Below are 16534 nucleotides of genomic sequence, written 5' to 3'. Positions count from 1 at the left end.
ATCCTGAAGGATTAAGAGGTTTGCCAAGAAAAACAAGGTGGGGTAGGAGTAGTGAGAGGACAGTTTTGGCTGTGAAAAACACATACAAGGGGGAGAAAAGTATCTGATATTCTAGGACTGGGCAAGTAGTTTCTACGCGACTGTAGTAGAGAGAAAGGAGGGGGCGGTGCTGAGAAAAGTTAGGACTCTTGGCCACGGTGACTCGGAAGCTTTTCAATTCTTCAAATTTTCTAGCTATGGTTTTTGTTTTGTTTTGTTTTGTTTTTGCGGTACGCGGGCCTCTCACTGCTGTGGCCTCTCCCGTTGTGGAGCACAGGCTCCGGACGTGCAGGCTCAGCGGCCATGGCTCACGGGCCCAGCCGCTCCGCGGCACGTGGGATCCTCCCAGACCGGGGCACGAACCCGCGTCCCCCGCATCGGCAGGCGGACTCTCAACCACTGCACCACCAGGGAAGCCCTCTAGCTATGTTTACAAGCAGAAACTCTATTCTGAGATGCCAACTTTCCAGCGTGAACATAACAGCAGTTTCTTTTCACCTCAGTGTCCCCTACGTATACCAGGCAGGAAGACCACCCAGGTAGGCATATGAGGAAGCAGGGAGCAAAACTCCCAGATCTGCACAGTCATGTGGCTCGTATGTAACGTGCTTAGATTTAGAGCCTCCACGAGGTCTAGGATTCCTCCTAAACACAGGAGGAAAGGAAAGGAAAAGGAATCAAGGATAACTTCCCAAGTATTAACCAAGACAGAGAATACTCAAGTTAGGAACGTCCCATGAAACATGCCTAATGACCAAAAGGTATGTGGACCCAGAAATCCAAGGAGAGGGTGCACAGCAAGGACAGAACGACGCAGAAAACACTAACGAGTCAGTGCAGACCAATGAGACTCAGAGCTCAGGACGAGCTTGTAACAGCAGCATGGAAAGCAAAGACAGCGTAATGAAGAATCAAAAAACTACCGATAAGGAGGGAGAAATCACTTCAAAGGACTCAAGTGAAAGAACGACTGGAAGGTTTTCAGTGGACTTGGCAACCAAGAGATTACTAGCAACTGCGAAAAGAGAAATCTCAATATTATAGAAAGAAGATGCCATAACACCGATGGGCTAAATTTAAATTTTAAAACCCTAAAACTTCTTAGTTGCATGAGCCACATTTCAAGCATTCAACAGGCACACGTGGCTAGTGGCTACCATACTGGAGAGCTCAGACACTGAACATTTTCAACTACACAAACGTTCTTTTGGACAGTGGCTACCTAACCTAGACTCTCCTCCCCAAATATGAACGGACAACTTCAAACAGCAAACGTATGAGGAAACCAGTAACATGGAAGAGATAAACCAAACCCAGACAGAAAACTTTCTGAGGACACATATTTGACATGGGAAAAACTAGAATATAATATAAAATCTCAAGAGTATTTCTACTGAATCAGTCATCAAATTACAATAAGTTATTTAAAAATTAAATCATCCAAAATAAAACTTTCAACAGGTGGACAAAATGAACACAGCTTTCACTATAATTATATGGCACCAGGAGAACCTGTCATGGGATTCTTCTCCCTAGAGTACAACGTACTCTCATTCAAAAAGTATCCAAACACCTTTTTATCTCTTCAAGCAAGAGACAAGAACAGAACCAAAACACATCTAACACAAACCCCAAAAGGAGAAGAGTCAGAAACAATTTTTAAAAAAGAGAGGGAGGGCTTCCCTGGTGGCGCAGTGGTTGAGAGTCCGCCTGCCGATGCAGGGGACGCGGGTTCGTGCCCCGGTCCAGGAGGATCCCACATGCCGCGGAGTGGCTAGGCCCGTGAGCCATGGCCGCTGAGCCTGCGCGTCCGGAGCCTGTGCTCCGCAACGGGAGAGGCCACAACAGTGAGAGGCCCACGTACCGCAAATAAATAAATAAATAATAAATAAATAAATAAGTGAAATCAACTATCATATTGGAAAACTTTCTCACCTGTCAGAAAACAGATCAAGTAAACATTAAGAATAAAAGGATTTCTATTACACAGTAATGTATGACAGAATTAAAGAACTTGATCTAAACAGTTCTTTGTACCGAAGAGAAAAATACATTATTTTCAAACACCTCAAAAATATGTGCTGTAATTAAAGTATTCTGAGATAACAAGAAAAAAATCTTAATTCCAAAAGGCCAATAAAATTAGAATAACAAAAAACCAAATAATAATTTTTAAAATACCAATTTACAACATTCATTTAGAAATTTGGAGACACTTCTAAATACTCCTGGACTTACAAAAAAAAAAAAAAAAGGAAAATCAAAACTGAAATCACCTTTAGGCCTGAATTAAAATGAAATCACTCTATAAGTCTACATTAAAATCTATGTAATATGACCAAAGCAGCAAAGTTCAGAAAATTTACATGTCAATCCATTCTACATTATCAAAGTAGGAACCAGAAGTTTCTATATTAGTGAAATTTTGATACGGTTCCCAAACAAGACTGTAAGAGCAATAAAGAGGTCACCCAATGACAAACACATGTCCAAACCTATCTACCTAGATTTGACACCAGAAATCTGTTTTTCCCTCACAATATGCGTATCAACTGCAATCCTCTTCAAATCCTACTTCCACCGTCTTAATCCAAATCCTCATCACCTCAAATCTATAGCACAGCGAGCAGAGCCAACAATACACGGCTTTATAAACTCAAACGTTGGCTAACGTGCCCCACACCAGCACACAAAAGGACGACCTCAAAGCCCAACTATACAGCGTGCCCATGTGCAAGGACACAGGGGAAGTCGTGAACAGTGTGTCATCCCCCGAGCTAATCACGACATGGTGCCCGCAGAAGTCCAACTCAACAGCAAGCACGAAGACCCCACCAGTAGTTCTCCTGCTCTAAGGAGACCTTACTTAATGAAAACGAACATCAACTAATACATAAACTAAACAGTAATTCCTTATCTCTGCACTAAAAATAACAGTTTGACATTTAAACACTAAAATGAGTGCTACATTTTAAAACCTGTTCTTCCCAAGAATCAAGAACACCCCTAAATTATGAGAGTCAGTATCAGGGACTCACCCAACTCCTTGTCAAGGTAATAATAAAACAATCTAGCCCAAATCAAATTGACGAGGGAATCTGGAGGGACCGAGTGCCTTGGGTCTACTTCTGCAAAATAATCAACACTGACATTTAAGTTACGTTACAAAGGAACTACCATAATTACACAAAAATACAAAACTGAGGCTGGTCTACAGCTTTAGACACTACGGCCTTGTGACTTAACCCTTAAGAATATTCTTTATAACTTAAATGTCCCATGATAAATGAGACTCATCTCTATGCATAGAGTATTAAATATAAATACGTTAAGACACTGATAGGAGCCAACAGGCAGCAGGAACACATCGTCACAGAAAAGGCTGTGGGACAGGAGAGAACACCACTTCTACCAGCCTATCTTACTGTGTTCCAACTCCCATGTTCTCCCCAGGGCTTCAATAAATGTTTTCATAAACCACCAGCACATACTTTTATGAAGTTGGAAGAGGCTGGAAACTTATTCTTCACAAATGCATTATTAAATGCAGAAATATTTACCATGATCTTCTCATCTGAGCCAAAATATTCCAAAATAACATCTTTTACTCGTATTGCTTTTTGGCTACCACAAAGGACTAGTTCTACGGGTACAGTACAGGTCAAAACCCTTCAGAAGATGCCAACACAATGCCATGCTCTTCGGGCACACCGCCATACAATTCAGAAGTAATCAGAGATTAAACCAAAAGACTAGCACTATCTAAATACATCAAACACGCTCATCCTAAGTTTCCTTCAAAATGCAATTATAGTTGACCCTTGACCAACACAGGTTGGAATTGCACTGGTCCACTTACAGGCAGATTTCTTCCCCAATATGCACATTTCACAGCACTAGACGAGCTGAAGTTAGTTGAATCTGAAGCGCAGAACGGCGGGTAAGGACGCTTGACTGCGAAGTCATACACAGAACGGCGACGGGGGAGGGGGCTGGCTGGCACCCTAACCCCACATCGTCCGACAGCCCGCTCTACTTCTCAGGGCCAGCTGCAGGAAGACGGTTTGCTAGCACCTGAGGTCGGCCTGAGCGCGCCAACTCGGGTCAAGGCCCTGTGTTCCGAAGAAACAAAAACCAAATGAAGCCTAGCACTGGGCTGTCTCAGGAAAGCCGGACTGCACGGGAATGGGGGTGTGTGCGCCAGAAACACTTGATCTAAGTAAGAGCGGCAGCTTCAGATACGACCCAAACATGTCCTGCTGGCCTGGCCAGCTGCTAATACTGGTGGAAAAACTCCTCTCCTTCCCAGCATTAGTTCTACTCTGGAGCAATGGCTATTACATTAGATGCCACAGGATGCTAACTGAGCTATTTAATGCATAACTGTATACAAATTATACTGTTATCTGTGCATCAGAAAAGAAGGTGACAGAGAAGAAAGTTCTCTGAAACTCAAGAAAGCACACAGTATGATCTGGCAAACCACCACTCTGACTTCTAGACCCCTGACAAGAAAATTCACACCCCTTCATGTCCATCTCAGCGCTCCTCCTCTTGTGCGTACTCCCCCTAGGTCTACAGTCTGCATGTATCTAAATTAAACCAGTGTTTATTTAAAAATTCAGTTTTCTAGTCTCCCCTCCCCACCCGCCCCCCACTGCTCTGACTGATGATAATTCAGATGGAGTCAGGAACTTGTAGCTCTAACAGCTTCCTAGGTGATTTGAATAGACAGCCAAATTTGGGGTCATTACCCAAAATGTGTGTTTTGGTTTACCCGTCCATCAATCCTAAAACCCTCTCCACTGCAGAGCTCTGGATGAGCAGGTAACAAGCTAGCACGGCCCTGCAGCCCCTGCACGTAACTCTCACCGATCAGACTCCTCACCTGGCAAGTGAAATACCCAGGATGGTCCTTCCTAAGGAAGAAGGAAGAAAGAAGCAGTAGCTTGAGACTGGGGCTGCTGGTCTGACACCAACGCCTCATCAGTCACAGGAATAAGAATAAACATAATAATGTACTATGTCACAGGCTGAGCACTTGGCTAGATGCTTCACAAGTGTTCCAAGGTTTGTAATTTTCATTCAATCCCACAACAATCCTAGGGAGTGGACACAAAAACACAGAGCGAGTGACATGCCTGAAGTCAGCACCCAGCTACACGTTTTCAGCAACTGGACTAAAACACAAATCTAACTAAAAGATGGCTCCACCCACTGGTTAAGGGTAAGAGCTAAGTATTCACATTCTCTGAGCACTAACTAAAAGTATGCCTGGTCAGTCCTCTCAGATTGATACTGCCAACACCAAGTGTCTACTGAATCCACTGTGAAAATATACTAAAGATGAGGCAAATAACCCCATAATATGAAACCATTTTTAATAAAAACTGCAAAGGCTATGTATAGGATCCTTCTCCTATGTTATGGCACAAAAATAAGTCCTATGACAACTACCGACAGGATCCGAGGCGATTTCACCGTCCCCCTTCTCTACATTTCCTAGTTTTTCTACCACAAACCCGTATTGACAAAGAAAACTTGTAGTATAAGCAGCACACTATACTGTTCGGGGGCCCATTAGCTCCAACTCCGCCTGGCATAAAGATGCTGTTTCAGAAATCAGGCGGATAAAACATTTCTGTAGAAAAACAAGAAAACATGTTAGGCCAAATAGGTCAACAGGGTGATCATATCCTCCAGAACTGTACTGTCCCATTCAGTAGCCACTAACCACATGTGGCAAGTAGGCACAAGAAATGTGGCCAGTCCCAACTGAAATATGCTATAAGCGTAAAATACCAGATTTCAAAGACTTTGCCCAAAAAAAGGATTATAAAAAAAAATCTTAATAGTTTTTAAAACATCCAGTGCATGCTGAAATGAGAATATTTTGGATACGTCAGGTTATATAAAATATATTAAAGCTCACTTCTACTTCAATGGCGCTACTAGAAAACTCGCCTTTGTGGCTCACTTTGTTTCTACTGGGCAGTGCTGCTCTAAGACCCTGTCACTCCCGTGCAGCCAACAACATGGCAACATCTGGGATCTTGTTAAGAAGGCAGACCCTCGGGCCCTACCCCAGAACTGCTGAACTAGAAAGTGCCTTTCAGCAAGATCCCCAGATGCTCAGCATACACAAGCACGTTTGAGGAGCCCTATTCCAGAAAACCAGTTTCATTTCCCTTTCAATCTTAACAATCCCAATAGTGTTTCATCCACCCATTTACTAAAACCTGCCAAGGTGTCAGGCACTGTTCCAGGCAACAGGGATACAAGGGGATAAAATCACCCACAAATTTACTCCCTGTTCTGGTGGAGGATGTTCCAGAGGACAAGCAAAACTGTCAGTCCTGCTATAACACTCTTTTTCAAAAAATGCAAATTTGTTTGAGCACTATTGGTTTATCAGGAAACTACCTGAGCATGACACAAGATTTCCCCACTTACCTACAAGCAACTTCACCTGGGAGAAACACGAGCTGCACCCAGCTGGACCAAGCTACATGGGGATTCACGGCACAGACACAGACGCCTCTAATACCTGCCAGCTACCCCAGCTCAGCGTCCGAGTCACGGGTCACATCCATTCACAGTCGGTGACAATGTTCAAAGGGTTATTTCAGATAACCCTCCTTCCATCACTTCACAGTAACTCACGAACTGCAGCCCTCCCACAAGCTGCTAACTTCAGGTCTTCGTCAAAGTAAAATGCCGTATCTACTGCATCGTGAGTGTACTCCATGACCGTTTAACAAAGTTGTGCAAGATCTTTGCAAGGCTCCCCCTCTTCCTAACATGCCGCCGACAGTGTTCTTGGAGTCCTGTGCCCCACCCACGTCCCCCCCATAAACCCTGGGGTGCACTCTGCACGGCACGGTAACTTCCAGGAACACGTGCTGTAACACAATGACAAGAAGGCGGTAACATCAGGTCACCTAAGTACAAAGAAGGAACAAAGCAGTGGGAAGCATAGGCGATGATAGGACGGTTGTCTGAGTGACTGGAATGGCAGGTAAGGCCTCTGGGAGAGGGTGGCACTTCAGCGGACACCCTACTGGAGAGATGGCACCAGGGGGAGATACAGAAAGATGAACATCCCAGAAACGAGGAGCATGACGTGCAGAGCTCAAGAACAAACCCGCCGCAGGGCCAGTATGGACAGAGCAGCACAAACGAGGGGAAGAGGCCAAAAAAGTACCCAGACACCAGGTTACACAGGGCTTATTACAGGCCTCGCTAAGTAACACAGCCAAGGGTGGGTCTCGAGCGTGACAGTGATGTAAGCTGTCATTTTAACTGGACTAGTCTGGCTACGTGCTGTGTGAAACATAAAAGATGTGGGACACCATTCAAGAGGTCCTGCAGAGTCCAGATAGGAGGAGGAGGGAACAACAGTTTTACTTTAAGTACAGACAGTCCCAGACTCACCATGTTTCGACTTACGATCTGCTGACCTTACAATGGTGTGGAAGCCAACAGGCAGGCAGTGGGAACCACACTTGTAATTGTGAATTCTGCTCTTCTCCCAGGCGAGCGACATGCAGTAGGACAAGCCTTCAGGATCGGAGCTCCCAGTCAGCCACGTGACCAGAAGGCAAACCACCCTTACGCTTAGAGCCATTCTGCTTTTCACCCTCAGTACAGCAGTCAGTAAGTTACACGCGACATTCAACACTTTACTGTAAAGCAGGCTTTGTGTTAGACGATTTTACCCAAAATGATTTTGCTCATTTAAGTGTTCTGAGCACATTTAAGGTAGGTTACACGTATTAAATGCATTTCCAACTTACGATATTTTCAACTTTTGATGGGTTTATCGAGATGTAACCCCACTGTAAGTCCAGGAAGATCTGTACTAAGTGGTTACAGCTGGAGTACAACTTTAAGGTAGAGATAAGGTTTTATGTGTAGCAAAAAGACTTGCTTTCTACTTTCAACAATTAATAGTAGGCTAAATAATTAGATTATATGTCATCAGTAAAACAGGAATAATCCTGACCAGCCTAATTCAATGGGTTATGGGACCAGGTGAAAAACAATGTAAAAGGTCTTTCAAGATTATGAAGCATCATGTAAATCATAAAAAGGAGAGTCTTCATAGGATATATTTTCAAGCCCTGAATAACTGGTTTTGAAATGACTGACGAACAATATCTCCAGTTTTTAGCACAGGGTCGCAGAAGCAGAGTCCAGGTACAGATGTGGTCCCAGGTACAGAATCTCTACCAAGATACCCCAGCTCATTGCTAGCTCCACTCTTTCCAGCATCAAAACAAAATGGTTCACTACATAAATCAAAACCATTCTGCACAACAGAATAAGACAAACAGAGCCTCAACAGGAAGACAACCTAGAATATATAAATTTTCTGTGAATTATGGACCAGAAATCCTAAGTGTGTTACACCAAGAACTTTAAATACATCTTGCACAACTAAACAGTTCAACTGAGACTGCCATAAAAGATCAAAGTAAACCATTCCAAAATATTTGATTGTGAAATTGAAATCCATTATATCATAAATACATAATAACCACCTTTTTAAGAACAACAACAGGTTAAAATGTCATGACGAGACAAATGACATGGTATGTGTTCAAACACACACACAAATGTTTAGAGCATGTATCTCCTAAAATTAAGGAATACTGAAGAGTTGAAATATTACAACTGTTTATCCACCAACCCTACTCTGTTCTTCTTGAAATGGAATACCTATTTCCTGTGGTCTTTTTTAACTAACCTATGGAAACCCGATGCAAACCTATCTGCCTACTTTATTACCTTACTATATATACACTGGACCAATAAAAATAGGTAATAGTTATCTATTTTCACTAGACAGAAAAACAATTCAAGTATCAGTAAATTTTAGATTCTGTACGAAATTTCCAAGTTGCTCTGAAAACAAGCCTCTGTATACGAGGGCTTAACTTGAGAAAAATGGCTTCTTCCTAGTAAAATTGGCAAGCTTTTCCATTAAAACTTGTTTTTAAAAGTACACTAACATGATCATCTGGTCTAGAACCCCCCACCCCACCCCACCCCACACACACTCAATGCCCTGATGTTGATACCCTACTATAATTCGTTAAGATGTATCTGGAGCATTAAGATACAAGTAAAGTCATCTTTATACTAATTTGTAATACAGTAAACACCCACCAAATAAAGTTCAAATATGCCTGAATGTTTCATCTGCAACAGTGTACACAAGTTACCAGAGTAGAGAGGACTAATTTCTAGACTAATCTGTCACTATGGGTTCCTTTCATAAAAGTAAATCTTCACTCATCTATAAACTGTAATACAGGGATACTATCTGTACTATCTACCTTCCAAGGTCAATGAGGATCAAATGAGACTGTTCATTTTTATAGTACTTTCTAACATTACAAACGCACAGCATATTTTGTTTTATTCCAAATGTAAAGTTATATGAATAACTGTAAGACTATACTGTGCAATTATCAGTCTATTATTTAATGGGAACATACTAAAACATTACTAAGTTATACTTTAAAAACTATAAAAACACCAATTATCCCCAACTACTCCCTACTGAACAATTCCTTCAAATGTTACAGTAACTGTCATTTGACAATTGTATCAAATACATTTCCAAATTTCTCCAGATATAGCTAAATGACAAAACATAAATAAATAAAAGCTTTCATTATGCAGCTAAAAACTTTAAAATCTTTAGAAATGTAACCACTAAGGGCAATTTTTCCTTTGTGCTCAAAGGTATTTGAATGCTAACTAAAAAGCTATGCAAGATCACTGCTAAGTCCCACAAATCAGGGAACCAATAAAGAATATTTTTCAATTAACCAACTGAGCTAAGTTATCTCCCCCCAAAAGATGTTTCTAACAAGTATGTTTCTGACAGTTAATTCTTAGAGGGATGATGAGAAAAATGGGACAACCCCCAAGAGGCTGAAGTTTTGTGGAACAGCTTTACAGAATCCTTGAAAAGATATCCTTCATTCCTAAACTCATTTGTACTATCAACATTCTTAAAGTTACTTGGTAAAATTATCCTCAGAACTAGTTTCGTTAAAGAAAAACATACTTTAACGAAATGGAAAGAGTTTTAGAATTCCACAGAAGTACAAGTTCAACCAGTATTGTACTGTCATACTTCTGAGGTGGGGGAATGTCAGCTGCACCTTTAAAGACATGTCTAAGCTATAAAAACAAATCCAGTGTACCTTAAGATTCTTGTTTTTGGTTATTTTTAAACAAAAGATATTTTGCAGACAGATCAGGGGATATATAAAAATAACTTATTCCACCAAGTTAAACAACCTTCTAGGTAAGCTGTAATGTCACATAATTTCCCTTAATTACGACAGATAATCTACATTCCCTTTCATAAATCCTACGGGATAAAAACCTCTAATTCTTTTAACTGCACATACTAAGCTGGAATAAATCCTTTCTAGCTGCAGATTTCTGAGAGTGACGATCCTCCTCAATCCCTGCTTTCTGATTTATGATATACCTTAAAGTCATTTTATATATTACTCTGAATTGGCACTTTTCAAGGAAATCCAAGGTGCCATGGAAGAAATCTAGTGAATTACTGAAAGAAAAATATGCTGTGATGTGGACAGATGCCAGTAAAGCCCCATTTTGGGGGGGGAGGATACACACATCCTTAAACTAGGTACTTATAAAAATTATTAGATTTTTTAAATCCTAAAATAAGTATCAATTTGAAATTAGTTAAATAAATATAGTAACCGGTTCTTACATTAAGTTGTTACTTACAAATGGTGAGTGCACAGATAATCCAACTCACTTGCATTTCACTTTGGATAATGATTTTGACTGTTATGTGGACACTTATCTAAATATATTTGAATTCATTTTTTTTTTTTTTTGCGGTACGCGGGCCTCTCTCTCACTGTTGTGGCCTCTCCCGCTGCGGAGCACAGGCTCCGGACACGCAGGCTCAGCGGCCATGGCTCACGGCCCAGCCGCTCCACAGCATGTGGGATCTTCCCGGACCGGGGCACGAACCTGCGTCCCCTGCATCGGCAGGCAGACTCTCAACCACTGCGCCACCAGGGAAGCCCTGAATTCATATTTATTTAAAGATAAAAATCTCAGGGAATAAAAATGCCTGTAATAAAACTACATATTCCCTTTAAAATCTGTTTCAAACTCTCATTAGCAAGGAAAAAAAAAAACACACCTGGAGTCAAAGTATAATGACTAAATATATCAGTGTTAACTGAGGGAAGAATCACCACTTCACATCTTTAAAACACAGAATTAGGGCTTCCTCGGTGGCGCAGTGGTTGAGAGTCCGCCTGCCGATGCAGGGGACACGGGTTCGTGCCCCGGTCCGGGAAGATCCCACATGCTGTGGAGCGGCTGGGCCGTGAGCCATGGCCGCTGAGCCTGCGCGTCCGGAGCCTGTGCTCCGCGACGGAGAGGCCACAGCAGTGAGAGGCCCACGTACCGCAAAAAAAAAAAAAGACACAAAAACACAGAATTAACATCAAAGATGCACTCTGAGCTCAAGGATGTAGATCTGATTTTATGATATTCATTATTATTCCTACCTAGTGTAAAGTAATATGGTAGCCAGGTATATGAGAGACGATACAGTCAGGGATGAAGTTAGTATTAGTTAAAAGCCTCCAGAGAAAGAAGAGCAAACAGCTAAAAAAGCAAATCAGAAAGTGGGGTTTAACTGAGCAAGTGACTAGATCAGAAAAATAAGTTTCTTTACAAATGGAGCTAAAGAACCATCAGCAAGCAGATACAAGTAAAAAGGAAACTAAAAGCAAACAAGAAATATCTGGACTACACGCAGGAAGGAAAACTAAAATCAAAATGAAGAAAAAGTACAGAAAAAGCAAGCAGCTAGACCACCACCACCAGCACTCGAGTCAGCGCCTTTTAAGAGTAGCTGCGGGGCCAGGATCACTTCTTAGCATTACTTCCAGGAACACCACACAACTGCTCACACACAGCAGATGCCCAATGTTTGCTGAATGAATGAGCAACAAAATGTTCTTGGGATTATTCCACCTGTAAAAGAATTTACCAGGCATGGTTCACTGTAAATGTATGAAAGCATTTAAAGAAGTTTCCTAGAGAACTTAAAATGACCTCCTTCCTGGATCTGGGGATACATGACAGATTAACCAGATCATAATCACTAAAAGAGAACCTGGGATACTTATCCATAAGGAGATGAGGTGCCACATCCTATTTAGTCACAGTCACTAAAATTTTAAAGATAAAGCAAAATACAGTGCAAACAGTACTGCCTTCTAAGAGCTAACATTTGAAATGAAATCCACTGCAGAAGAGTGGTTGGTAATAGAATCATCTTGACTACACATACACTATGAAAATTTACCCACAAAATTAAAAACGTTAATAGTTTAAGTAATTCTGTCCAAGAACTTGTAACGCTAAATAACCAAACCCATCTGCTGTTACTTATAAACAAATATATAGGTTATCTGTGTAAGTAGCACAAAGCTATACTATATTTAATGGAGAACTATATTCCCCTCCTGTTCAATAACCATCCAAATATTCCATCTCAAAGCAATCTTCTGATCATTATTAACTTCCTCAACCCAGTAATTATATACAGAGGAGGCCAATGTTTCTCTATATCTCATCGTACTGAGTATAGCTGACTTCTACCCTAGGAGGCAAAAAAGAGAACCAAAAGATGCAGGATTTTTTTTTTTTAAGCAAAATATTGAGAAGCTAGTTGAAAATCAGACAGAAAGCCATGTGAGACTCTACCGAGTTTCCTTAGAAGTTTATAAAAGCACAATCAATAGGGTGTATTTATTTCAAACACGTTATCTATTAAGCAATTTAAGATCTTGTAGCAGGGAAAAATAGAGATTAACTGCCTCAGCGAAATTGGTTTATCCCTCAATGCATCCTTTAGACATGAAATCTGATTATTTTGGTAAATTCTGGCCACATTAAATTTGAAAACAGTTAAGAGTTTAACTTTTTTTCTCAGCCTTCCACCTACCACAAAGAACTTGAGGCAAAGGAACAGCTGAAGGGTAACACCACTGAGGCTAACTTTTAACAAGGTGAATATGTGAATAAATATAGAAATTACATTAATAAGATCCTAGGAAACAGGAAAAATCTCATTTAAATGTTCACAGCAAAAACTTAAGAAAAATTTTCTGAATCACAAATGATTTTTTTAACCTGTGAACTGTCTCAAAATACCTACTAAATTTTTAAATTCGTACTTTACCATTAGGAGACACGGCTGAACTCCTTAAAAAAAAAAAAAAAAATTCAAGCAGAAACAAGGATCTCAAAATAAACCAAGCCAAATAAACTGAAATCTTTACTTGAAGAGGTGAAAGTTCCTTTCTTGGAAAAACGTCCTGCATTTCCCTCACCATTAATAAAGTACTGGTAGGCTACATTCATAAATGCATTCTCTAATTATCAGCTACTGGAGTCCAGTTTTGGATGCTCAGGTCAGCATCTGTTATCTCTACATCACTTGTTTGGGAATCAAATAAATTAATAAAAATAAAACATTCTGATGACATAACCATACGGTAACGTCTGCAAGCTGGAAACATGACTGACACCTTTTGTTTTATACAGAATTATCATGAAAAACAAACATGTGAAAGTTTCAACAAAAAAGCTACTCACCACCATCCCTCTCTCTAACTCTGTGAATATGCACATTTTTGGCCTTACTGTGACCTGTGCTGTCACTATATTTGTTTTCAGGACTATCAGATCTCCGCAACATTTTATTTGGTGGTGAAGGATCTGCGGCGTCTCGCATTTTTTCATGTCTGTGATCACCGCTACTGGGGTGACTCTTCGATGAATACTTAAGTGCCTGTAAAACATCACCCCCCCAAAAAAAGAGAATTAAAACATTGAACTCAACTTTCTGGGTTAGTTGTATCGTAAAACTTGGCATATTAACTTCATTCAGATTTATGAATTTGTATCAAGAAAATTAAAATTTCCTTTTCCAATTCTGCCTTTAAGTTATTCAGACAAGACCTAAATGACTAAGAGTTACTGTAAGGCTCCTCACACAAATCAAAATACCACGTTCAAAGAAAAAAAGATCCACTCCACTAATTATCTTGTAAATACAAGAAATCAGACACTTTGGTAAATTAACTCAATAAATTTTTCTTGGAATTAGAAAGTTTAATCTAAAGGAGTACTACCGTCATCCCGTTTCTGCTCTGCAACCGCTAGGCTAGACACAAAATATAAGCAAGCATGCACAGGTTTCTGCAATCCAACAAAACAAAAGCATCACTTTCTCCAATTCTTGGATTCACGCATGTAAAGCATTTGAGACCTGACTTCACTGCTCTTGCAGGTGCGGGAAATAATTTTAAGAGGCATAAAGAAACGCTGGCTGATATTTCCGACCTATCACGGCGGAACTTAATGGAACTCCCTCGAATAACGTATCTGAGACAACCACGACATGGCAGTCTTTCAAAGTGCATCATCAATTATGCTTTGGAGGGCCCGGCTCAACAGGGTTTGACCTCTGACTTATGCAAACTAATGAACACTGTTTTTCACATCAGGGGACCTAGGGTTTTTAACTTGGGCTTTTAACAAATCATGCTGGCCAGTAACACTACCGTCAGCTTAGAAACCTGCTCTCCTACCTGGTAAGGGATCAGACTCAGAAAGTATTTCCTTCTAGTGTCATCTGAGCGCTGCCAACCATGTCTGAGACCCGCCCCACCGCCGGAACCAGGGGCCACTTCTACCAGGACTTTTTTTTTTTTTTTTTTTTAAATTACAGGTTTACGTGCAGCCGCCACAGGCACACACTAGAAGCACCTTCCTTACTTAGAGTGGCTGCCCCAGCACCCAAAGACCTCAACTCCGGCAGGAACAAAAGCGCCATCTTCCACTAGCAATGCACTTAGCCGCCCCGAAAACAAACTGCGAAGGGAGAGCGCTCCACCGCGCGCCCAGGAGTCGCAAACCCCTCGGCAGCCTCACCCCGGCCTCGCGTCTACTCTGGACACCTTTCCGGCAACTTCTTGTCGCCCCGCTACAAAGAAGTGTGGCTCCAGAGGCCCCCGCGCCTCGCCCCACCGAGTCCTCCCGCCCAGAGGCCCAAGTCCGGCCCCGCCCGGCCGAGAAGGGCTCCGCTCGCCACGCGGAGCTGCGCTTCCTCCAGTCACCTGTCAAGATGAGCGCCCACACCTCGCCGGCGAGCGCCGCGGGGGCCGAGCGCAGGCTGCGGGCGCCGCGGAGCCTTGGCCCCGAAGGGCCTGCAGCGGCTCGCGAAGCCTGCGCTCGAGTAGCGGCTCCTCCCTCCCCGCCGGCCCCGCCGCCCCGCCGGCCCCTCCGGCCCGCGCCCGACCCGCGGGTACCTGGTAAGGCTGCGCGTCCCCCCGCCGGTCGTGACAGCTGGAAAACAGGAAGAGAGGCGGCCTGAGGCCGGGGGCCCCAGCGCCCCCCCCCCGCGGAGCCCGCCCGCGCGCACACGCACACTCGCGCCCGCCGCCGCCCGCCGCCCGCCCGCCCGCGCGGCCGCTCCCCCTCCCGGCTGCTCCGGATCAGGGTTAACAACAAAAATGGCGGCGCGGCCGGCCCAGATAAGGAGCAGCCGCCCCCCCGCCGCCCGCCCCGCCGCCCCCAAAACGAAAAGACGATTTACCCATCACTGAGTCTCTGCTGTTTCCTCGCATACATTACCATCAATGCCCGGCCTGTGAGCGTGTGTCGGGGACGGGGAGCGGCCGCGGAGCCGGGCGGCGGGCGGGCGCGCAGGCGGCGGGCGGTGCAGGGCCCGGCGCGCCCTCGGCGACGCTCAGCACCTCCCCGTCACTGGCGCCGGCGCTCCCGGGCCATCCCCTCCGTCCGCACCACGCTCACGCTCAGCTCGGCTCGGCTCAGGCCGGGCAGCGGCGAACCGGGGAAGGGGGCACCAAGACGCGTCCGGCTCGGCCCCGCGCGCAGCGACTGCCTCCTCCGCTTTCACCTCCCCTCCTCCCCCCGCCGCCGCCGCCGCCGCCGGGTCCTCCTCCTCCGCCGCCGCCTCCTCCTCCTCCTCCTCCTGCCGCCGCCGCCGCCGCTGGTGCCGCCGCTGCCGCTCCACCAACTACATCCGGGCAACTCGGCCGCTGCGGCCTTCGGAAACCCTCGGCACTTTCCGCCGCGCCCCTCCTCTCCCACCCTCGCGCGCTCCGGAACGCCGCCTTCGGCAAACCTCGGCTTGCCGCGGCCCTCCTCTTCCTCCGCGGCCTGGCTCGCCTCCTCGCGACCCGTCCGCTCTTTCCGGTTGCCGCTGCGGGCCCGCACGCGCGCGTCCGGCCGCCGCCCTTCCACTTTAGGGGTAGTCCGGCTCGGGGAGCCGCCCGAGGCTGGTCCCGGGGGCCCCGGGGCGCGCGGGGCGGGCGGCGCCTTCGGGAAGAGGCCGGTGGGGCGCGCGAGGAGCCATCGCGGACTTAATAAGGGCGGCTGC

General features: G+C 44.2%; 1 protein-coding gene across 3 annotated transcripts in view; it reads right to left on the bottom strand.

The window, feature by feature from the left end:
• Positions 1-16518, bottom strand: part of WAC (WW domain containing adaptor with coiled-coil) — an 84563-nt gene extending 68045 nt beyond the window's left edge. The window contains exons 1-3 of one of the 3 annotated variants that reach the window (XM_082619969.1): positions 16280-16518; positions 15441-15477; positions 13723-13918 (exon numbers count right to left, since the gene is read on the bottom strand). In XM_082619969.1, the coding sequence (XP_082476095.1) occupies positions 13723-13861 (139 nt within the window). In that variant the 5' untranslated portion in view covers positions 13862-13918; positions 15441-15477; positions 16280-16518. Of the gene's footprint in view, positions 1-13722; positions 13919-15440; positions 15478-15727; positions 16090-16279 lie in introns of those variants that run through there. The other 2 variants (XM_082619967.1, XM_082619968.1) reach the window with 2 other exon arrangements.
• Between the last annotated feature and the right edge of the window lie 16 nt (positions 16519-16534).

This window comes from Mesoplodon mirus, assembly GCF_964341445.2.
Source record: "Mesoplodon mirus genome assembly, chromosome: 4".
Lineage (NCBI taxonomy): Eukaryota > Metazoa > Chordata > Mammalia > Artiodactyla > Ziphiidae > Mesoplodon > Mesoplodon mirus.
Note: the sequence above shows the minus strand (reverse complement) of the source record. Positions and strands in the feature narration are given on the sequence as shown.